The sequence below is a fragment of the Hylobates moloch genome, unplaced genomic scaffold, assembly GCF_009828535.3.
Source record: "Hylobates moloch isolate HMO894 unplaced genomic scaffold, HMol_V3 SCAFFOLD_9, whole genome shotgun sequence".
In the NCBI taxonomy this organism is placed as follows: domain Eukaryota; kingdom Metazoa; phylum Chordata; class Mammalia; order Primates; family Hylobatidae; genus Hylobates; species Hylobates moloch.
The window spans coordinates 118,991,245-119,016,535 of NW_026652284.1; the positions used below are offsets into that span (position 1 = coordinate 118,991,245).

Consider the following 25,291-nt stretch of genomic DNA (forward strand, 5'->3'; position numbering starts at 1 on the left):
TTGGTGGGGAAGGTGTTCAGTCTGCAGCAGCACAGAGGCCCCAAGAGATAAGGGACCACACTCTGGGGAGCACCAATGACAGTGGGAAGGGAATGACGGTATGAGTCTATCTGCCCCCATACCAGCACTCAGGCACTTTCTTCTTAGAGCTAAATACTATCACCACCAACAGCTCAAACAGCCCCAGCCCTAGGACACTTGTTTTGACAGCCAGAGAGCTTCCCTGCTTATTCTGGGGTTGAGATTATACCCCCCTTTCTCTCAGGCCGGCCTCCCTGGCTTTGGGAAACCACAGAGCCACAGAGCTGCTTGTAGACAGATGCCTTATCACTCACATGAGAATAACAGCACTCGCTTGCATTCAAAAAGCACTTTCCTAGTATTTTTCAACTGAGTGTCACATCCTTTTTATGTATCACATCATTCCATTTTAACAAATCTCTGACACCATTTGTATTTTTGTCATTACTGGGAGTTAAGTGGAGGTGTCTGACCACAAAACTCATATCTTAACCAGTAGGTCCCACACAGTCCAATTCTTCCATGCATTTCATACTTTCCAACACGCAGTTGTTTGTAAATGAGCAACTGAGATTCCACAAGTTGAAGTGATCTGCCCATGGTCAATAGGATAGTCAGTGGTATGCTTAGACCTAGAAGAGGGGTTTTCTGATTTTAAAACCACTCCTTTACACTGGCCATCACTCTTCCTTAAATTGAGATTAACCATTGAGATGAGCAGAATAGACCCATGCAGATGGTTATGAAGTCTCACTGACCTGTGGTCCAGCTATTCCTGGGGGCCCTGGTAGGCCTGGAGACCCAGCCTCTCCCTGTATCAGGGACACAAGAAAAACAAAAAGAAAACAGTAATGAGTATCTGGCCCACATCCAGGGTCATCATCAAGCCATCAGCCTCGCACCTCCATTCACTGATTTTCCACTGGGACTTCCCGGCAGCTACCCGTGCCCCCAGCCTGTCTGAGCAAAGGGTATAGGCAAGTGGTAGTACTGAGTGTGGCTGTGCAACCATGGCATGACCCACCATTAATATGGTTAGTTGGTATGTCTCCAAGATAGCCTGATGGCTCGCTCCTGCCTCCCATATTTGCAACCCGGAGCAGCCATCCTGCTGTTTGTTCCAGGGTTGGTCTATATGGCCCACAGGACATGGCAGAAGTGATGGTGTGTACTTGCTGAGATTAGGGTATAAGATGGCTCACTCCCACCTTGGCCTGCCACTACCCCCACCCCCCACCTTGCACTTTTTCTATCCAACCACTCATTTTGGGGAAAACCAGTTTCCATGTCTTGATCTCACTAGAGCAGCTCTGCAGAGAGGCCCATGTGGTAAGGAACTGAGGTCTCCATCAACAGCCACAAGAGTGAACCTGGATGGAAGGGGGTCTTCCACCAGACGGACCCTGAGATGACTGCCTCATGAAAGACCTGAGCCAGAACAACCCGGCGAAACCACTTCTGGATTTCTGCCCCAGAAATTTGAGATAATAAATATTTGTTGTTTGAAGCCACTAAGTTTTGGAGCAATCTATAATGTAGCAATAGATAACTAATAAGTTGAGAAGAGAGAAAAAGTGTGCTGCACTAAGAAATAGAGTCTGAATTATGTAGGATCTCATTTGTGTGTATGTGTTTGTGCTTTATAAATATATGTGCATGTATAATTATACTGGCACACATTGCATGTTCTTTATAGTTATTTTCATAACCATTTTCTTATGGTTATTTTCACTCTAAGTCCTGTAATACCTGGAGTGTCAGCTGCTTGATGCTGAGAAAGGACTACCCAGGTGGGAGGGTGGGGGTTCGCGGCCCCCTGCCAGGTCCTGCCAGGAGTTGTGGAACATTGAGTGGTTCTGAACATCAGAATCACTGTGTAGTAGTTGTAGTAAAGACACAGAATACAAGCCTCATTCCCAGTGATTTGATGTAAAGCAACTGTGGTAGAAAGGTGTGGAAAAGACTGATCTAAACATCTCCCTAAGTGATTTAGAAATGCCACCCTGACAGCCTCTGCACTGATATCAAGAATCTTTGAGGTTAAGACTCCTGGAATAAACTCCTAAAGACCCATCTATCTTAATGAACGAAATGATCTTCTGAGCTGTTTAAAATGAAGACAATGGGAAAGACCCATGACATGGATGTAAGAACATTCAAACATGTTTATTTACTATCCGATAAAATATGATACAAGAAGTGCTGCAAATCAAATAAATGCCTGTTTTTAATAAGTTGATCACCAGGAGAATTTAATTAGGTGAAATTACTCTTAGTCAAATCAGCTTTAGGATTGGCCCCTTTTCCCTCCAGGGTTCCAGAGCGTATGGAGAAATTTCGAGGACTGTGGCACACCCATGGGGTCTATGCTCAAATATCCTGCATAGCTGAGCTGGTGGAAAGGGAACAAGCACTGCTTAAGGCTCAGAGAGTCAGAATAAAGGTCATCTTTTGCATCCGTGTTTGTATTCCCTGTGCCATGTATGGGTAAAATACAAACTACAAATAAGAGGCTTAATTCTCTCTTTTTTGAAAAGAAAGAGAATCTCACCTAAGCCTTTTTCTTAAAGCATTTACTTTAGAAAGCGGATCATTGTCAGTTCTTTATCTGTCTCTTTGAAGTGTGTGTAAATCCTTTTAAAAGCAAAGAAGGCCTTTTTTTTTCCAGTTTGATGACCCAGGAATGTCTTTCTCTAGCAGTTAGGATCCATCTCTGTGAAATATGATCAGCAAGGAAGATCCACCGCTATCTCCCAATTTCTAGGGGATGTTATCTCCCCAAGTTGCAACACTATCTTCTTACATAAAGATGCAAGAAGTTTATTTTCACTTCGGATAAAGCCAATTAGCTAAGACAGAGGGCCATCTGAATTACCAGGTGAATCTAAGATGAACGTATGTGACAAATAGCACTGTGAAGACCTCCTACTTGAGGACTAATTATTGCTTATCTTGAGAAAATGTCTGTAATGGACTTTATCTGCTTAGCTATATAAAAGAGCGAGATTTCATCCTGTCCTTACCATCTCTTAGCAGATTGTCTGTAATGCACATTATATTCTAGTTTAAATGTAATTCAATATTAAAATGGTTTTCTTTCTCTTCTACCTTTGTGAAGAAGTTTTCTGGGTTGGGAGGAGATTATGTTTTCAATTCTATTTCCCCAGCACCCATGAAACTCCCTACCTCTGTTTTGCTCCAGGACAGACCATGAATTCCTTTAGAACAGGGTCTCAGCCTTTTTCTTCTGAACTTCCGCATTGTCTACATGTTGACTGACATATAAGACACATGTAATGGGGTGTCATAAACAGGTAATGACAAGGGATTGAATGCATGCATGAATGGATGGATCCATTGATTGATCTATGAGTCTGAAGTGCCTATCTTGATGCCTATTACATAGTAGACAGGCAAAAGTTGTTGGATGACAAAAGAAAGGAAGGGAGAAAGACACGGTAGAAAGGAATGTAACTGAATGAGTATATGTTTCCAGGTGTCAGCATGTATTGCAAAGTCGCAATCAACATCTTCTTAAAACGACAAAGACCCATAGATACCTACTTCCTACCATTTCCATAGTTGTGTCTCACAACCCAGTACTCCTCATCTATCTTGAATCTTGAACCCCTCAAACCCTGAACAGCTTCGGAGGCAGATGGGGCAATACGAGATCTCCAGAATGATATTTTCATTGTAATGATAAAAATTGAGTTTCCTCTTTTCTCCTTACCTTTTTCCCTTCTGTGCCTTCTCTCCCTGGCTTTCCTGGGACACCTTTGTCCCCTTTAAAACCTGGTAGACCAGGGAGGCCTGGGGGGCCAGGAGGGCAGTCATTGCACACATCCTGAGAGTTGGGAGAGAGGAGGGGACAAAGAGAGAATGACTAGCAAATACAGTTTCAAAGCAAAGCAAAGTAGCCCTGGCTGCTACCTCTCCAGATGGAGATTTGGTTTTTAAATACCAGAGAAGATAGAAAAGCAAATAAGTGGACTGAGTCACGATCCAAATACTCTTGTGTCTAAACTTTGCATTTTCCCTTTCTTAACTAAAAGTTAGGTTTCAGCACTGACATATCTGGATATTCCTCCATTTCCCCCTACTTCCACCCAGACTTCTGGAAGGATAGCCTGAGGAAATGATGTCAAAAATTCATGTAAAATCATCTGTGAGCAGCTGAAAACATTAACAGTGCAGATTTAATACAAACATTTAGTATTACTAAAAATAGCATGCTCTGTCCCTGATGTTAGAGACCAAGCTGGGAGCTGAATTCTCTGTTCTGCGTTTGCCCAAGTCAAGTGGTTTCTGAACAAGGAAGAAGGATAAACAAGGCAACAGGCACACACCCTTGGGACTTTGTTTCTGTGACACAATGCCGATTCTGACCAGGCTTAGCTTTATTTTTTACCCAAGGTAAGCATTTGATAAATGTTCCCTGGAATTGGACTTTGTTCTACTTCTTTAAGGCAGGTAAATATTGCTCCTTGAGTAAATTTAAAGTCCTCTGAGCCCAGAGCATGTGTTTTCTGATTTGTCAGATCTTACAGTTTGGAGCACACTATGTGCCAAATAAAACTCACCTGACTGTACTCCAGCCTGCCTCATCCACCTGCCTCTTGGTTTGCCTCCTCCATGGCCTTCTCTCTAATCCTCCCTCTCATCCACCCTGCCTCTCTCCTTGTGACAGGAGTTTAATGGATAACACTAGTAAAGCACTTAGAATACTCTCAAGAAAGATTAGATAGATAGATAGACAGATACATAGGTACATATAGATAGATAATGCCCACACATTTAGCCATTATTGTTAATTTATTTATTCACTCAGTCACTCACTCGTTGAAAAAATACTTGAAAGGCACCTACTATGTATCGGGCACTGTGCTAAGTTTGGGACCACAGTGAGTGTGTGTCTTGAAGAGCTCTCAGTTCAACGCTGTCAGCTGACACAAATACATGCACTAACTATGGTCTTTTGAAAGCCCCACCAAAGGGACCTGCAAAAATGCATGGAAGCTGCACTGTTCATAGTCCATGAGGTGAAGCTGCAGGTGATTTAGTTTTCTTCTTGGCCTCCGATTGCAGGATGGTAAAGTTTTTCCATCAGAAAAGCATCTCTGAATGGCCCACCTTCCTTTTACTTGTTTCACCTACTCAGTCTTTGGAGATTCTTTAGAAGTCTCCCCCTCCAAGATGCCTTCCTGATTGCCTCAGGATGGGGACAGGCTCTTCCTGCTCCCAGAAATCTCAAGAATCCTCTCTACTAAAGTACTAATCTCCCTGTTGGAATGGTCTTTTATTCCATCCTCTCTCCACCAGGCAAACAGAAGGTGTTAGCACTCAAGAGGACAGAGGTAGAATGATCTTTGCTTGCCAAATTCATAGCAAATATTCTTCCGCAGGGCATGAGTGCTATAAATGAATGAATCAGGCAACCCAACCAACTAACCAACTGACTGACCGATCAACCAATTAACTGTCCACCTGACATTCTGGCGACTTGTACCATCTTCCTTTAGTGGTTAGTTTGCAAAGCTGATTGGATTATTTGGAGGGTGGGAAGAGTTAAATATTGGGATATATAAAGCAAGAGTGCATGAGATATTCAGTTTACTTAGATGAGCTGCTTTTGATATCTGTATTTTGCTTGAAAGAGTAGCAGAGCTGAAAGGAGCTCGCCTCTTTGTAGACCTTTTCTTATTGTACTCTGAGATGCATCCGTGAAACATTGCAACTGTGGATGGATGGATGGATGGGTGGATGGATGGATGGATGGATGGATGGATGGATGGATGGATGCAAATGGAACTAGCCTGATGACACCAAAAATTCTAGCCACTGAGATATTTCTGGACTTGAAGGGTGCCCTGGTGATAGGAAGCCATTCTTTGCAGTGGGATCCATAACATAAAAATATTATATCTGAGTAATACAAAAATCTTACGACTTTCCTATGTCTTTGTAATTTCTGGCAGGGCTCTCAACCTGGGCCTGTTGCACACTATGCAGGATTATTTCCTGAAGACCAGAGCTGTCGGAGACCCAGACCTACCTGTGAGGGAGCTAGACTCAACTCACTGACCCAGCTCTGGAATCCAGTGAGCATAGGGTAAGATCACCCCAATCTGTAGTCTTACAGATGCTCACCTTGGCTCCTGAGCTCCTGGGCTGCCCCCACCAGTCCCTCCTGGCTCCGAACCAAACTCCAGCTCAGAAGACAATTCACACTTTCTCTGAATGTACTGAAACTGGATAGGGTTGTGTTTCCAACCAAATGGGCTTGCCCATACTCCACTTAAACCTCTGTCCACCTGGAGTCATGGCTTCATCTCCCTGAGTCTCCTTATCTGTGAAATGGGGATGTCAAAGTCTTACGATAAATGAGACAATGAATGGAAAATGCCTGACACTATCCTGACACAGAGTGAAAGCACAGTGACTTTTAGATGCGACATGTGCCATTACGGGTTTTGTTTATTTTCCTCCCTAAATCTATGGCCTTGCCCCATTTGCAGATCAGATGACCTTGATCATCAATACTAGCTCCCAATCTCTGGGCTTTCTGAGTTATCTCAGGCAAGTCAATTAATCTTTTTGAGTCTATTTCCTCACCTGTAAACACGGATCATTCTCCTACTTTAGGAGATGGTTGTGAAATTTAAATAAAATAATGCATACAAACTGCCTAGCATATTTCAGGGTTCATTGTATGTAATCTATAAATGTTCTTTCCCTCTGGTCTCTATCCCTTCCTTTGGTCTAAGATATTTTCTTTTCTTTTTCTCTTTTTTTTTGGTGGAGGGGAGACAGAGTCTTGCTCTGTCACCCAGCTTTGGAGTGCAGTGGTGTGATCCAGGCTCACTGCAGCCTCCACCTCCCGGGTTCAAGCAATTCTCCCACCTCAACCTCCCGAGCAGCTGGGAATACAGGAATGTGCTACCACATCTGACTAATTTTTGTATTTTTAGTAGAGACAGGGTTTTCCCATGTTGGCCAGGCTATCTCACACTCCTGGCATCAAGTGATCCACCTGCTTTGGCCTCCCTAAGTGCTGGGATTACAGGCATGAGCCACCGCACCCCGCCAGTCTGAACTATTTTCAACAAACTCAGCTTGTTATGTCATTGCATGTAATACTGTACCTTTGTGTGGTTTGAAGTACCAAGTAAGCACTCAACAAAATGCTTACTACATGGAGGAATGCTACAGCCTTTGGTGTGGAGAAAAAAACAGTCGTTGCTTCCCAGGAGAAGAAATGACCTCTAGGTCATTTCATCCACCTTCTCACTGGACATCTGAATCCTTGCTACAATATTCCTACCAAAGAGTTGCGTAGCCTTCATCTCCAAATCTCTGTGTGACAGGCAGAGAACTCACTAGCTGCCTGGACTTCATCAGATAGTTGTCAGGAAGTACTGGCTCTTGTAAAGATGAAATCGGATGGTAGAGAGGCTACGCATAAGGCTTCAGAGTTGGTCACACTGGGTTTGAGTCTTAGTTCTGCCACTACAAGGTCTGTGACTTTGACCAAGTGGCTTGCCCATCTATGCTTAACCTCTTCATCTGTAAAATGCAGATAGCAACAGAACCCACTCACAGGATTGTTTGTGAGGATTCAATAAATATTTCAGCAAGGGTAATGGAGACAATTTTAAGATGACCTCCTTGGGCACAGATCCAACTATGGACATTCATTTAACAGGAACTCTTAGAACTTACTACTCAGTCAGTTCTCCAACTATGAGAAAGAGATATATGAAGTTATAAAACTCTCTGGGGCAGAGACAAATATTCTGTAATACAAGATGTCTCAGCAGTGGAGACACCTGCCACCAGCCACCTAGACTAGACCAGCAGACTCTAACTTACAACATCGAGATGAAAGCCACTGACTGCACAAAACAGGGAGATGAACAGAGTCTGCTCCCCAGACCTGGCCAAATCCACTCATCCCAGGCTGTTGACTATAGAATTTCCAGGCAAAGCTCAGCTCTGTGGGACCAGTGAGGCTCCACAGGCCACCCTGCATGTAGGCGCTTGCATTCCTTCTGGGGTTTCCAGCGGCTCTGATGAGCACAGCTGCATCCTTTCCTAGTGAGGAGGTATCAATTTGACTAAATATGTGTCTCAGTGCTCTGGCCATGAGGAATGATGCTTAGCCATTTCACTACTCACTCTTATTACTGACATAAAGATTGGGACATCTTGAGGTGAAATCCTCCGGGTGAAGGGTCGTGGGGGGAGAGGGCTGGTGGCTGATGAAAACCCAGCTCCTTCCAGAGTCAGGGAATTAAGAAAAATAATCCAGGCTAATAAAAGCCTGTAATAAACAAAAGATTGAATCAATAGGTAATGATTTCTTGTCATGTCCTTGACTGTGGAAAAAAAAACTATCACACTTGTCAACAAAAACTGGTAAAGATTGTTCTGCTACTTATTTTTTAATAAAATGTGTAATTTTCCCATCAAGGCATCTCAATTTGCAGTGAGATTGAACGTCCCAGACTTCCGAGAAGGTTTTCTTTTTCTTTTATTTTCCTCCCTTGGCTTCATGTATGAAGTAGGTATTTTCTGAAATCACCCAAGTGTCTTTTAGAGAACAAGAGGGAAGGAAGGGACCAGTCACACAAAATGCAGTACCGACCCTTCACCCAGAGTTACAACACAGGCTTGAAGTACAGACAGCAGAAGGGGCCCCCTCACTCACTGCAGCACGCCTGTTCTTTCTGAAGTATAGACCCTACCTCTCTCTCCCTCGTCCACAGCCTTTCCTAGCTCTCAACATTGAAGACCCCAGGTCCTTGGTCAGGCACCTGGGCACCTGTGCAACTTAGCCTTCAGGTGTAACTCCAGCCACACCCTGCCCTATCTTGGCCGAGTTATGTTCAACCTCTCAGGAACTTTTCCTCTAGTGGGGAAAGCAAATGTGGTTCTAGAAACCAGTCAAGTCTGCACTCACATCTGAGTTTGTCCTGGCTAAAAGGCCCAGCAGCCCGCGTCACCTCACTGAGCCTGTGCTCTGGTCCTGGCCCAGCAGGACCCGGGTCCAGGCTATTTGACTCTGCCACTGGCCCTCCTTTGAGAACATGTGTTAGTCCTGGCTGGGTTAAAGGCCAGCCTCTGGTGTCAGCGAGAAAGGATTGTATTCTTAGGATGTCCTATTCTATTCCATTCCATTCATTGACCCTCACAGTATCTCAGGCTCCTTACATGCTGAATAACACAACAAATAGTATTGACCCCATAGAATATTTGTGAAAATTAAATAAGGGAGGCACATTAAACATTTAGTGCAGCACAGCTCCAAATAATGTTCTGCTCTATATCTGCAGTGCCTAATAAGGCAGCCACCAGCCACATGCAGCTATTAGGCATGTGTAAAGAAAGAGGTTGGAGTGATCAAGCACCTAAATTTTTAATTGTATTTATTTATTATTTTTGAAACAGGGTCTTGCTCTGTCACCTAGGCTGGAGTGCAGTTGCATGCCCATGGCTCACTGCAGCCTCTACCTCCTGGGCTCAAGTGATCCTCCTACCTCAGCCTCCTGAGTAGCTGGAACCACAGGCACATGTCACCACATCAAGCTAATTTAAAAAAAATTTTTTTTTGGTAGAGACCAGGTCTCTCTATGTTGCCCAGGTTGGTCTTAAACTCCTGGGCTCAAGGCTTAAGCAATCCCCACAACATGCTGGGATAATAGGGATGAGCCACTGTGCCTGGCCTGTATTTAATTTTAATTAATTTAAATTTAGATCGAAGCATGTGGCCAGTGGCTGTTGTATTGGACAGGTGGACTTAGCACATCACCAGCCACATGGTGAGTTGTCAACTAATGGTGCTGCTATTATTATTAATACTACTAAAGAGTTGTTAAAAAAAAAAAACCAACGTATTATTAAGATCTCCAATCCCGCCATCACCATTTTCAAAATACATGCACATTTATTATATGCTTTTACCTTAGCCAAGAGATTTATGTCCCCTGGAGACAGTAGTGAAGAGACGCCCTGTCAAAGTAAAAAGAAACAAACACATACATACACGCATATATACAGTAAATCCCAGGCATCTTCAGAAAGCAAAAGGCCTTCAAAATGTGACGTAATGCGTGACACACTGTGCCATGCATGGGATACGGACAGCCCAGTGGATGTCCCAAGCCTGGGAGCCACAGAAAGAAGACTCCTCCAAGGCAGCAGCTGCACAGCCTGCCAGTCCTAGCCAAGTCTGACTGACTGCAGCCTTTTGCAATCCCTACTCTCCTTCTGTTTGCCCCTTCTCTTCTCCCAGTGGTCCCTCTTCCCCACCACCATCAAAACCTGATAGGTCACATGAGTACTGTGGGAGGCAAAGTGGCAAACTGTTTGCAATCTGGATTGTCATGGATCTCCCAAATGAGCAACAGCTGTTACTATCAGTCATTCACAACCTAGTATGAATTTAAGCCAATGTCTTCAGCTCTCCCAGGTGAAACAGCATTTTAAACTTCATTTGTCATTATGGGTTAAAAGTCTTAAATTCCAGAAAGGGTATTTCAGAAATCAGGAGTAATTACAGAGCCTCTAAAGGTATGTAGGAGTCTGCAGGTGGCTGAATTCATGCTCAAACCCACCTGACTTGGAGCTACGGATTGTGTCTCTTACAATCATGGCCATTCTGGAACCCAAGACAGGGTGGAGGCTCAGAAAATATTTGGGTGCAAGGAACATAAGGCTAGAAAGGGAAATGGAAATTAAAAGGCAGACCCTAAAGGAAAGAAGGGATTCTTAGGTAAGACTTTGAGACTGATGTGCTACTTTGCAAAGTTCTAAATTTTGCAAAGAAAAAGGAATACCAGAGGACCCAGGCAGCAGAGGCAAGCTGGTAGACGTAGCAACTAAATGCATGGTGGGTGATTTCTCCTCATTAAGTTTGAGTTTAGGTGCACGAATTACAAATCCAGTCTGTCATTTTGGGAAGGCTGAAACCAAGGCAATTTTTCAGGCTATTTCCCCATCCCCGACTCCATGGGCTTTCCGTCCCATCCTGTGGTTAGCAAAACCATGAAACAGGTAACACGAGTTTGTTCAGGGTAACTGCTGCAGTGGCCTGAAACATGCTGGTGGTGTTTTCTGTGTTGATATGCTCAGAAATTCAATGAACGTTCTGGGCTATTGAAAGAGAGGATTCCCTGAGAGAGACTGGGGTTGAATTAAATCAGATTGGAGGTGCTCAAGGAATTATCCAAACTGCAGTGAAAACTCACTTAGGACGCAGCTGCTAAAGCCAAGGCCAAGACCACCCCCCCCTCCCAGTTATCTGAGTGACGTCCTCTGAAGAAAAGACAACCTTTGCTATAGTAATTTATTAAAACTTTTAAAAGGGAAAGGTGTTTTATTTTGAAGCCGTATATGTTTCCTCTGGGAAGTTAATAATAGGAAAGTGTTCATATGGTTCAAATCGGTATATTTTAATGCTGCTGGCATTCTATTACTAGGGATATTCTTACATTGCCATTGAGCCCTTTGCATAATTAGAGTGAGTTATATCAGACACAATGGCTGGGCACCAGTCACAAAGGGACAGAGAATGAGGAGTGGATTTTCAGTCTAGGTACAGTGTGGTCTTGGATACAATTAACATCTTGCTGTGACTCATTTCTGTAAACCTCACAAGTCTCAAAAGACACACAGGACCAGCATGTGGATGGAGGCGGTGGCCTTGTGAAGGTGGACTCAGGATATGGCAGACTGCCATCTCTGCCTTCTATGAGTCAGTCACTCGTGTCACCTGTTGTTGGGTCCAATGGGCTCAGAGAACAGTGGACAGCGTGGGGATGTAGATGCCAGTTTACATCCTACCTAGATCCTCCCCATTCTCGGTGCATCTTTATTCCTAGTGCTGGTTACACAGCCGATAACTGACTTATGGCAGGGTGAAAAGAGCTGGGCCTGGCCTCCAGGTGGGACAGCTTTGTGGTTCCATTCACAGTCCAGAGTTCCATGTGGGATCAGGCAGGGACTAGGCTTGACCTGAACCCACATTTTTTACTGTTTTTTCCCCTGTCATGTCCTGCTTCCCTCCATCCTTGTAGGTTTCTCCTGAGAGCACTCCCTCAATCAGTCACTAGCGTAAGAATCCCCACTGCAGGCTGTGCTTCCAGAGAACCCAATGTGACACAGCAGGAGGATCCTGGAACAGGAATTCTATGCTTCTCTCCAGGTGGGGGCAGCACTGGGGAAACACTTTGGGTCGCTCTCTCTACCCACTGAGGGATGGAACTGTGTAATTAAGAATTAGCGGCCGGGCACGGTGGCTCACGCTTGTAATCCCAGCACTTTGGGAGGCCGAGGCGGGCGGATCACGAGGTCAGGAGATCGAGACCACGCTGAAACCCCGTCTCTACTAAAAATACAAAAAATTAGCCGGGCGTGGTGGCGGTCGCCTGTAGTCTCAGCTACCAGAGAGGCTGAGGCAGGAGAATGGCGTGACCCTGGGAGGCGGAGCTTGCCGTGAGCCGAGATTGCACCACTGCACTCCAGCCTGGGTGACAGTGTTGTCCAAACCCTGCACATTCCAAAGAAATGTCCACGCTGCTGCCTGGTTCCTGGGAATTACCTCTACGCCCTTGGAATGTCCTGCCTGGTAAGAGTGTCTTTGTTTACCTGTGTTCTTGGGTCAAGCCAGGTAGTTAATGATAACAATATGATTTATGGTGGGTGCCTTGGACACACACCTCAGTCTGACCTCCAGAGAGGATGGTGACTGCGTAATTAAGATCAGCCATGTGGGCACTCCATGCCTGTGTGACTGACTCCCAATATAAACCCTAGACACCAAGGCTCCGGTGAGCTTCCATGGTTGCAACACTTTGTGAGTGTTGTCACACACTGTGACTGGGAGAATTGAGTGCTGTCTGCACAACTTCACTGGGAGAGGACAAATGAAAGCTTGTATTGGTCTTTCCTGGACTTCTTCCTGTGCACCTTTTTCCTCTGCTGATTTTAATCTGTATCATTTTACTGTAATAAACCATTGCCATGAGCCTAACCGCTTTTCTGAGTTCTGTGAGTCCTTCTGGGAAATCACTGAACATGAGGGAATCCCTGAGACAACCATGCCTTATCTGATTAGTGAGCTCGGAGAGACCTGAGAGCCAATGGGCCATACTTGGGACCATTCGGGAGGAGGATGTTCAGTTAATCTAATAGATCTTCTCTCTTCTCTCTGTCTCTCCCTCTCTCTCTCTCCCCTCAGCTTTCTGTTCTGCCGCTGACCACCTGAGAGATAATCAGGATTATCCACATTGTCAGCTGCATTATGCTGACTTAACTATCTTTGCAGGGAGACGTCAAAGTCCAGATCTGGCAGAGGCCATCTGAACCCCCACTTGACTTCTGGCCTGAACCTCACTGTCCCTGCACTTCACCAGAGCTTTGCACTTTGATAATGAAGTGGCTTCTGTGAGGTTTATTTGGCTGTTGCAAAGCTGACTCTACAGGGGAGGAAACATGAGTAATTAAGGTGTCCCTAACTTCCAAGAAGACTTTATGCTCCTCTCATTGGAAGGTCTTCAATGAAAAGTTTCAGGATCCTTAATGGCAGACCAGGATCCCTGTCCAGGTCTCTGGTGTGCCCGCCAACTGAGATAAGGGATGCAGGGGTCATCTACACCCACAGGGACATCCGTGCCTTGGGTCCTTGCCTGGAATTTGTAGCAGGTCAGGCTTGCAAAAGAGATAGGCGGCCTCTCAGATCCATCTCAAGGTGAAGCTTCTGCCCAGGTGAGCATCTCACTTTCTGAAACCAGACTTAAAGCCTCACTCTTGAGGCCTGCGATTCCCCAGTCTTGGTTGCTGCCATCTTAGGCAGCTTCTTCCCAAGGACTCATCTCTCTCTCCATCTTCACAGCTGCCTCCCACTCTCCCAGGCCAGGGCATCCCCACTGCTCCTTCCCTAGAGGGTCCACCTATGGCCAGGCTACTCAGCTAAACCTTTGGGGCTTCTCTGGCATTGGAAACTCAGTCAGAGGGTGTCTCAGGAGATGAGGGTGCCTCGCATCAGGGAAGCCTATAGGACTCTTGGGCTGGACTGAGGCCACGCTGCCAAGGACCCAACACTCAGGGCTGTCCCCGTCTCCTCAACCTTTCACAATTTCCCCTGTTCTCACTGTGAGGCAAGAAAGAACGTTTCTTCCATGTTAAACAGAAGGCAACTGGGAAGGCTGACATCACCCAGTCAAGCGCTAGGAAACGGGCAAGTTAGGGATTTGCAATGGGTGCTGCTGTTGCTCATTTGCTCACCCCAGATCCACTTTTCACCTTTCTCTGTCCTGTTCCGTGCCTGGGAGGTTAAACCCCCGGAATGTGTCCCGGGCTGGCTTGCCTGCTGGCCCGCAGTTGAATTCCCCAACTCGAGGCACTGTCAGAAAACTGGAGGGTGGGAGACATCCCTACCTCCTGGCCTTGGGCCAAGTCTTCTGGCAGCGGTGTTGACCCATGACCGAGCTCCTATGTGCAATCCCTTTCTCACCATTCTACTCTCCCTGGGTTTTGAAAACAGGCATAATGGTGGTTAACGACTTCCCACTGTAGTTTATCTCTGAGTCTCACAACATCCCGTATTAGTTTCCTCTGCTCACAGTTTTGTCAAAGGTCCCTTTGTTAAAACCTCTTGAACTTTCTGAGTTGCATTCTTTCTCTTGCTTATGCCCTGACTGATAGTCAATATTGATCCAGAACCATAAGATGACACACCGGCTTGCCAGGAGGCCCTCTTTCTCCTGGATTTCCTGGTGCACCCTAAGAGAAGAAGGAAAGAAAACATTAACTGTGATAAGCACACAATCCCGACCCACTCTACCCACACCCTCTGCCAACTTCTCTATCTGCTAAGTGTAACTCAGTGGGAAAAAAATCATCAGACCATGAGGATTGGCACCAATAAAAATGCGTGGTTTCCAGTCTCAGCTGAATACCCAAGGCTTCCCAGGGAGAATTCGACAATGACAAATGTTTAGAACTATCCCCACAACTCCTGTCCTAAACACAAAACTAAAAACAACTCATGCACACAGAACATGTGCATGCATGCACGCACACACACACACACAGACACACAGACACACATACACACAGAGAGACACACACACATACACACAAACACAGACACACATACACAGACACACACACACAGACACACACACATACACAGAACAACATACACACATATACACACATACACACAGACACATATACACAGACACACATACACATGCACACACACAGACACACATACACACACAGACACACACGCACACACACACGCGCACACATACACACAGATATACACACAGACACACACGTGCACACACACATACACACACACACGCACACACACATACACACACACACACACACCCTGTCTTAAACTTTCCCAGTGTTTTCCCAAACACGAGTGGAAGGAATGGCTTTGAAAAGTAGAAAAATACTTCTATTAGACTGGCTATAAGAATGCTGAGAGTGGAACAGTGAAATGTGAGTATTTGGAAGCAGGAATCAGAGAGTAACCTTCTCTTTGGAAACAGAACCCAAGGAAGAGAAGGGAATTTTGTTGTCCCTGCTTATAATGAACTAAAACTACAGAGATGAAAAGATGTATGTCTAAGCAATAAATACCACTGCTTACTAGTGCCAGACACCTTTGTCCTATAAGGACTCATGGTTGTCATTTGCCATTTGGTCAATGAGTATGGATCAAGTACCTTCTATGTGCCTGGCATGCTACTAGGCACCAGGAACCATGAGGATGCATAAGACACAGGGGCTCCTTCTTAGAGCTCAGAGATGGCTGAGCAAAGGCCAAACAATGGAGATAAGAGATGACTGTCATTGTCACAAAGTGGAAAGTAACACATCCTCACAACGAGCATCACATACATCTGTGGAATTCCGTGGAAAACAGAGAGTCGTTCCAGGGAAGGGTCAGGGACAAGTCCCTGGAGAAGGTAGTGCCTGATTTGGGCAGAACTGACTGGGGTATGTAACACATTGACCAAGAAATTAGGAAACATTGTGTGGGATACCCAGGAGTTGAAAAGATTTTGAAAACTTAACACAAACACAGGAAATAAAACTGGATAATACAAAATTATGAGCCACACTCAATAGAAGAGGGAAAATAAAAAGCATGCCCATGGGGCTTCCTGGAAATCCTCAACCGAGCTACAAAGTTGGCCACATAGTCAAAGGAGGCCAGGAGATGGTGGAGGGTGGGCTTTCAGGGGTCACATAAGGGCCTTCACTGAGTCCACGCCATTTCTCTGTACTTACATCCCGGCCGGCTGGGCCCTGGGGGCCAGGGAATCCAGGTAAGCCTCGTGATCCCTGAAGAAAAAGAAAAGCAGACACTGACACCCCACAATATTTAAGCAAATAAAGACACGCCCTCCTTGGCAATAGTTGACTCTCCTTCAACACGTGGTCTGTTGCTATGAGGAATCTGATGCAACACGTGTGCCAAAGCACCCTGCTCAGAGCTTACTCAACTGACTGTTATCTATGGTGGTATGTGCTTGACGCACAGAGAGAATGCTCTGGAAAACCTGCATTTTGAGCCTGACAACTTGGACCCCATTTGTATAGTTCCCTTCCTTGAGTGAAAGGGACAGCTCCTGTGGTGAGATGGGCCTGAGCTCAAACCCTGGCTCACTCCTTTCATGTCCTGTGGATAACCAGCTCCGAGAGCTCTAACTAGGTGGTTAAAGAAGTTTCCTTGTGCAAGACCCAGCACAACACTCAGCACATGCCTGGCGATAACTACTCTTTGTAAGAAAATAATTTCTAGCTGCAATTTTCTGGACAACATCAGGAAACGGCACAGATATCTTTCATTATGGATCTCATTTCCCGTAAGATTTTTCCTTAAGTAGGTCTAAAAGTGGGAATTCCTGGCAGCTGCTGGAACTGTGCTACACGGCTGATCAGGAGCTGACCCTGCATCTCCTGGGCCTTCACAGGCCTCCTCTCACACCGACCCCTCTATCTAGAGTCCCACCTGTCTTGCCTCTGCTTTGCAATAACTTGCTGTGAAATCTCACGTCTATCAGTTCACTACGTAGTGCCTCAATTTCTTCATCTATAAAAATGGGTATAAGGAGCCCTGTAGCCCTGTGCTGGGCATGGTGGCTCCCACCTGTAATTCCTGCTACTGGGGAGGGTGAGGCAGGAGAATTGCTTGAACCCAGGAGGCAGAGATTGCTGTGAGCCAAGGTCATGCCACTGTACTCCAGCCTGGTTGACAGAGCAGGACTCTGTCTCACAGACACACACACACACACACACACACACAAAGCAATCCCTGTCCTGAATTCAGAAATCATATAAATAAAGGTTATTTAAAATACGTTCACATGGCATAAGGTACAATATCATCCCAGTTGCTACAATGCAGCTATTTCTTCTGGGGTGAATTTATAGGAAATCGCATTTTCCCAGTAAATGCACGCACAGGCATGTCATGGATGGTTGCTGCTCCTAAGAATGAAGGCTTACTGAGAGCCCTCCTGTTGCTTCAGCATAGTCAGTCCACCAGGTCTCCACTGTGGCTCCCGGGTCTTGCTCTGCCCGTGTTACAGATTAAGAGCAATCCCCACATTGGCTCACTGCTGTGTGGTTGGGGTTGGTGAAACCAGGATTCAAAATTAGTTCTTCAGGCAATTTAGCTGAATTCATTAAACCATGGCTGCCCTTCTGTGTTGATGAGATGCCCAAAACAGAAGCCAGTCCGTTTGCCCGACTATACTATAGGTGTGGCATCCCTTCCCTGCTCATATGCACATCTATCACACTCTATTCCACAGGTCAGAGTTCATATGATGGAGAGTCTGCACTGTTCAATAATATGAGGAAATTGCAGAATCTACTTCAGTTTTTGGTGCTTCCCATTTAAAACTGCTTTGATTCGAGCAGGATTCCTCCCATAGAAACTCATCCCTTTATTTAGAGCCTACTGTACCGGGGGGCCTTTGTCTCCTGGTGGTCCGGAAGGGCCCTAGAAACAAACAAACAAGTATGTAAGCAAAGTAGAAATGGCATGTTGATGTAAACAAGCTATGGTGTCTATTCCATAGACAGGTCCTCAGTTGTCCTGGGAGGAGTCACTGACTTCCTCCCACCTTGAAACCACACTGCCATACCCTCTTGCCACCTACCCACCTACAAATGTTGCTCATGAAAATCTCTCTGGAAGCTCCTCCATTTGCCCCTCAACTGATGCCACCCTATCATCATCCCTGCATGGCTCCTGAGACCTGGGTCCAACTCTACTTTGTAGCTTTAGTGTGAGGTTGAACCTGGCAGCCACGACTTCCCTGTATTACACCCCCTTGGAGATGCACTGGCTCTTTCTGCTCGGGAAAGGATGGGCATGATAACGACCACATTCCCCACCCACAGCCTTAGTGGCTGAGGCTGCAGTAGTCATGCTCCCTTCTCCAACAAGGGGTGCGCGCGTGCACGCGCGCACACACACACACACAGATACACAGACACACAGACGTGGCTCTGGCATTCTCCACTGTGCCCAGTTCTTTTCCCAGACAGAATTTGGCTTCTAGATATTATGCTTAAGATGCTACTCACTGATTGACTGGAAGGCATTCACATGCATTTCCAAGTCTTGCAATGACTGGGACCGTCCCTTGCCCCTGAGGCTTTGCTATGCTTGTGCATTTCCACGAAGATTCTGTCCTGCCTTTCTACCTGGAAACACTCTTGTCACACTCTGGTTCTCCTTTGAGAAATCCTGCCTGTGGAGAGCCTCCTCTGGCTTCTCCCAGGGTGCTCACTGGATAGTCCCTGCCCCTGTACGCACCCTGCCTAAGACTGAAAGTCCAGCATTGTTACTGCCTGCTGGCCCATTCCTCTTCACTGAATGGACTGAATGCTCCCATGAGGTGGCTGCGGAGTCTGCATTCTTACCATGCTCTCTCTAGCACTCAGCAAGTGCCCCGTGCATTGCAAGAACATAGCCGACTACAGCACAGCAAATAGCATTTGATCAAAATGAAAAATTTAAAGCACAAGGAGAACTTGAGAATCAATGCCAATCATCCTTTCTTTTCACTGACAATCAAACTAAGGTCCAGAGGAGAGAGACAGAGACCTGCCCAAGCCACGCCAGGAGTCACTGGCCAAGGTGAGGTTAGTCCCACATCCTGCCCTCAGTCCTGCATCTCCCTGTAGCACAGCCCACGAGAATGTCCCTAAGGTATTCCCGAGACAGCAAAGTGATTTCACAACAACGCCAAGGTTCCTGCAGTATGGTGGCAGGGGTAACCTAAAAGCCTACTCATTAAATATGCCCCAGAGCTGTCTAATGATAAAATAGAATAAGCATCATTTTAAGTGTGTAGTTGGGCACTAGAGAAAGTAGAGAAAATCTCCAGAGGTCTAGAGAAAGAGACAACTGAGAAGCACTGCCCTAAATCTACACAGACCTGCCCTGGAGGGGAGCAGAACTCTGAGAGCTGTGCAGGGACAGGAAACGAGGCTGGAGGCCCTTTTGACCAGTAAGTTGAAGCTCAGAACAGTAAGTAAAGGCAGTCCTTCAGTAGGTTATAGCAGGGGTCCACAGGCTTTTTCTGCAAAGGGACAGATAGTAAAGTGAAGGGGTAGAGAAGAAAAGGATGTCAAGGAAGCTCACCCATCTTTGTCTGGGATGCAGGTGCATGATGAAGGAAGCCTCCTCTGAGAACTCACCCTCAGGGCCCTGCCCTTACAGGCATCTGGTAGCTCTAAGTCAGAAGTCCTGCAGAACTTCAGCTCAAAGCCAATGTGCCTACACACAAGTCAATTTCTGGGCACCCAGAAAGAAAATCCCCTAGGAGCATACAGAGCAGCTAAAGGATCTTCACAGAGAGATTCCCAAAGGACACCAAACTGCAATCTCAAATTACAAAGCTGTTCACCACAAGGATATAACAAGTGGTAGAACTGAGTTTCCACGAACTTCTGAGGATGGGGTGGTCAGATACAGGCAATAAAAAAGTCTATTAAAATGATTACATATAAAAAAAGAAAGAAAACAGAGAAAATAACATGGCATTATCCAGAAAGATCTGGCAGGTATCAAAAGAGCCAGAGTACATTTTTAGAAGTAGAAATGTAGAGTCATTAGAACAAATGTAATAACCCAGGTTAATTTGAAACTAATATAAAATAGGAATTTCCCAGAATAATTGTCTTTAAGAATCATGGCAAATGTTATTTCCTGAAGAACCTATGCAGAGTGGCAACTGAGCTAAAAAAAAATATAAGACACACAATGGTCACGACTGAACAGTGCCAAATCACAGTAAATTTCTGAAATTATTCTTTTTTTTCCTCTTGACCAAATGAATGATAAATCACCAGAATATAGCACATTTGCTTCTCTCTCTCTTGAAATCTCTCATCATTTCTCAGAATTCTATCTCATTCCAGAAATGACACATAGGGAGGTCTGGCTAGGGAAACAGAGATGAATGAAAAACTCACACCTGCACAAACAAAGGGGACTTCCAGCAATTGGTCTATATGCCAGGAGTGGTCCTATCTGCTCCATACATGGATCGTCTCACTTTAACCCCAATCAGAGGCCTACAAATTGGTATTATCAACATTTCATTGCTATAGATGGAGAAACTAAAGCTAAAAACCATTAAATAGCTTGGCTAAGGAGAAGCAGAAAAAATAATGGACTCAGAATTCCACCTCTGGTCTGTTTGACTCAGAAGTCAGCGCTTCCTTCATTCTACCTCACTGCTTCTGTCAAGGTGTAGGTCAGTGGTGCACATGGGCCACCATAACTGCATTTGAATTGTGTTCCTTTCACAGTAGTTCCCAGGGAGGATGGAGATGGATTCCTTAAGGAAAGGGCGTGAGGGATGGTTTGTTATTGGCCTGGGAAATGTCACATCATTTGAGAGTCACCCTCTGTTTTCAAATTAAATCCCAGGATCCACTCTGAGCATTTAACTTGTTTACCACACCAGGCTCCAAGTTATTTTCTTATGTCATTTAATAGAAAATCCACTCTGAAGGATGTGTTGTTAAATTAAAGGTCTTCATTTCAAATCTTAGCTTATCAATCATCAGCTGTTTGACCTTAAGCAAGTTAATTAGACAGCTTCTCTGACCTTCACTTTTCTCAACTGTAATACAAATCTAGAGTATCACCTTGCCTTGTGTTATCAGAAATAAAAGAAGATACTATAAGTAGAGAAGCAGGCAGTGCCCAACCATAAAAGGCGTTCCCATGTCTATTCTGTTAGTCTACTTTTTAAGAAAGATAAAGGTGTGCTGAAGAAGGGGATTGTACAATGACCTTCTAATGTCATTCCTGTATCTGAAGCTCAAACATGTTTTCAACAATTACAACCCTCTTCTCTGAAATTACGGCCTCTGATGTGTTTGTTCAAGAGTCATTTTACTCTAATACCCAGATTTGGGCCTTTGATACCAGTTTCCATTAAGAGAAACTACTACGACTTCTTGAAGAAATGACTGATGAGAAACCTGGAAAAGAAATGTACACGACAAACCTAGAGAGAGAGAAAGGAAACCATCAAAGACTGCTAGGTTTGTGTCAAAGGTAATCAGAATCGACTTAAACAGACCCCCATTGGCAGAAGACAAGACAAATTGAGCATCAAAAGGAAGACAAGCTGCAGTAATTTAAAACACATCAAATGTGTTTATATCCCCGAGTTCAAAATTATTCTTAGAACAACAACAACAACAAGCATCTAATTGGTCCTCTTTGCAAGATGCTAGGGAACCAAGTCATTATTTGAAAACAAGGGAAAGACTTCTAGCATTTATATTCTGCCTTCCACATGTCTTGTACCACTGAGTATCCAAAGGGTACTTTAGGGAACTTTTCTCTGTATAGAACTATTCTAGCTAATAAAGAAAGAATGAATAGAACTAGAACAGCGCCAGTTTGCAACCCTTGATGTACTAATTGGTGGGAGCATTAGACATCACAGGGTGAATGCATCACAAAGAGGTGCCACCAGACATCATGTGCCTCCTGCTGGATGAACACCCCACCTGTGAAGTCTTGCCAACAACATCAAGCCAGAATCAGATCAAGCTTAGCTGAACCACAGGGACAGAGGAACGCATAGAGCTATTACATTAACAAATGCCAGACGGTGGAAAATTCTATCAGACTAAAAAAAAAAATTTGAAACATCCAACCAATCGCTATATGTTTATTTAGATCTTAAAGAAACAAACAAAAAACACAGAAGCGTGACATGTATGAAATAATTAGAAATTTTAACACTGACTAGATATTTGATGGTGTCATGGATTTTTAAGGGGTATATTATAAAATTGTGGTTCTGTTTTTTAAAATTCTCATCTTTTAGAAACATATACTGAAATATCTACAGACAAAATGTGTCTGAAATTTGCTTCAAAATAATGGAAGGTAGCAGATAAGAGGAAACCTGTGGTCATTGGCTGTGGGATCCTGGCACTAGTTGTGGCTATAAGGGTGTTTATTTTACTGTTCTACCTACTTTTAGTATATCTGAATTTCTCCATAATAAAAATTTATATATATACACACACAGACACACATGCACATATATATCACACATATGAATACACTTACATCTGATACACACGCACAGCCATGCTATTGGTGTTTTCTGACAACTATAGTAAAGTTTTACAAAACTGAAAGCCCCATATGGCTTTAGATACGTGAAACACATTCTCTTCTTTCTCTGCTATCAGGCTGTTCTAAAAACCAGCTTCCCTTCTCTCAGAATCGATCACCTCTTTGTTCCTCCTACCATAGACACAGATCTGAAAATAAAGTGAGCTTTTATTCTCCGTAATCTTTGATCTGAGTGCCTCACGTGTGTGCAGGCCTAGTGCTGTGTGCTGGGGTGGGTGGCCGAGTGGCTGCAGGGCATGGAGCCTGCCTACGTGAAGCACTACAGGTGAGAGGGAAATCTCTGTTGTAATGATTGACCAGGTTCAGCGAGTCAGGGTTACGAGACGCTTACAGATACTGGCATCAGCCCGAGAGAGTTTGAGGAATCTTTGCCCAGAGGGGGACAGGAGAAAAGAGGTTTAGTGGGATGGGGGGCTTCACAGGTAGAGAAGAGGATGAGGCAGAGATGTCTCTGGCAGAGGAGAGCACCAGGCAAAGAGGAGAAGTCAGACTCTGTGCTCAGAGAGCAGCAGGGGTGCCTCCAGGAATGCCCTGGGGAAGCTGGGGTCTGAAGGAGAAGGGCCCGAGCACCTTGCTGGACCAGGCAAGAGGTGGGCTCAGATCCAGGCTTTAGGAGGACACTGTGGCTGCGGAGGTGGAGAAGGGGTCAGAGGGAACAGACCAGAGGCCAGAGGCCAGGCAGCTGGAGAGACCAGCGGGAAAGCCGATGAGCGATGCAGGGGCAGCGTGAAGCTGAGCAGGAGTGTGGAAATGCAGAGCAGGGAGCGCGGGAGAGGACTCGGCCACGGCCATGGGGTCTGCTAAGGAAGCAGAGATGAGGGTCCTGGAGGCCGGTCAGGGCAGTATCTGGCCTTTCCCATGTCTGGTACCAAGAAGCCTTTCTTGTGCTGGCTTTAACTGTGCAGAACCAGAAACAGCCTAGGACAGCCCAGCTCCTCCCACCATGCCATGAAGGAGGCTCCTGGAGCCACAGGGACAGCAGAGGCTGTCTTCTCACTTAGAAACAAAGAGTGCAGACTTCAGGGCGAGATCAACGCAGGTTCAAATGCCTGCTTTGTCTCTCACTAGCAGAGTGACCCAGGCCAGCTGCCTGAACCTCTCTGAGCCTGAGTCTCCTCATCTGAAACCTGGAGACGACAATAGTTACACCTTACTGGACTGCCGGGAAGACCAAGGAAGGCAGTGGCATGTCAAGCCAAGTGCCCAGCATGTTAAGTGTGCCTTAGGAATTATCATTGAGAACAACAAAATGGTTTGTTTCATTTAGAAAGGAGAGTTCCCAATCAGAAGTGTCAGTAGAAACTTCTTTAAAAACTATTTACTATTTTCTATCTCTATCAACAGAAGAAACTCCTAAGACCTTTTTTTTTTTTTTTTTTACTGCTTCACATGTTTTGTTTTGGTGTACATTCTTCTAGAACCAGGTTCATTTTTCCAGTTTTGTAGAAAAATAGATGTTCCAGCCACCTTTTACTTAACTGTCTAATCTTTGAAGACCCATCAGTATGTTCCCTGGAAAGATGAATAAGTCTCATGACTAATTTTTAAAAAATTCTTTAAGACAAAGAAATAACTTTCTTTTTTTACTCCCAAAGCACAGTATCTCAACAGCAGCAGCATGGAGTCTTGCTCTGTCACCCAGGCTAGAGTACAGTGGCACGATCTTGGCTCACTGCAACCTCCACCTCCTGGGTTGAAGCCATTCTCCTGCCTCAGCCTCCCGAGTAGCTGGGATTACAGGCGCCCACCACCACGCCCAGCTAATTTTTGTATTTTTAGTAGAGATGGGGTTTCACCATGTTAGCCAGGCTGGTCTTGAACTCCTGACCTCAGGCAATTCACCTGCCTCGGCCTCCCAAAGTGCTAGGATTACAGGTGTGAGCCACTGCGTCTGGCCATCCTGAGATTTTAATACAAAAACCAACTGTGGGAGGCTCAGCTCCTGGTTATACATGAAGCAATACAGGAGCCCTAGAGTCTGGGAGGTGGTGTGTGGCTTTACACCTTCCTCAGCCTCCTCCTTCACTGCCCACAGGACGCAGCTCTGTGCACCGGGCAGGGCAAGAGTAGATCTCAGTGAATCAAGCCCTGCATATTCCTTGAGCATCGGCCATGGGGGCAAGGCTGGGAGCTGGGGCCTGGGGTAACCACGGACAAATGCCCAGTGTTCCCAAGTAGCATCCAGACAAGATGGGGGTACTCATACCTAAAGGAATCTAGCCAGCCTAATTCTTGGGACAGCCTGAGTAGCTTTGGTTCTTATGATCAAAGGAACTGGACTAAAGCAGGCAGATAAGACATGAATTAAAAAACAAAACAAAAAAAAACACAGTCTAGACATGGAAGTCAATCATGCAGGAGCAATCATGCCATAAAAAGCCACTGGTAGGCTGGGCACGGTGGCTCATGCTTGTAATTCCAACACTTTGGGATGCCAAGGCAGGTGGATGGCTTGGGCTTGGGAGTTTCAGACCAGTCTGGGCAACAGGTCAAAATCTCATCTCTACAAAAAATACAAAAATTAGCCAGACATGGTGACTCACGCCTGTAGTC

General features: G+C 45.3%; 1 protein-coding gene across 1 annotated transcript in view; it reads right to left on the reverse strand.

Annotated features, from left to right (window-relative positions):
* The window catches only part of COL22A1 (collagen type XXII alpha 1 chain), a 297,857-nt gene that overhangs the window by 57,606 nt on the left and 214,960 nt on the right, over nucleotides 1-25,291 (reverse strand). The window contains exons 35-40 of the mRNA XM_032760938.2: nucleotides 18,020-18,055; nucleotides 16,336-16,389; nucleotides 14,761-14,805; nucleotides 9,985-10,032; nucleotides 3,755-3,868; nucleotides 780-833 (exon numbers count right to left, since the gene is read on the reverse strand). Of these exons, the coding sequence (XP_032616829.1) occupies nucleotides 780-833; nucleotides 3,755-3,868; nucleotides 9,985-10,032; nucleotides 14,761-14,805; nucleotides 16,336-16,389; nucleotides 18,020-18,055 (351 nt within the window). The remainder of the gene's footprint in view (nucleotides 1-779; nucleotides 834-3,754; nucleotides 3,869-9,984; nucleotides 10,033-14,760; nucleotides 14,806-16,335; nucleotides 16,390-18,019; nucleotides 18,056-25,291) is intronic.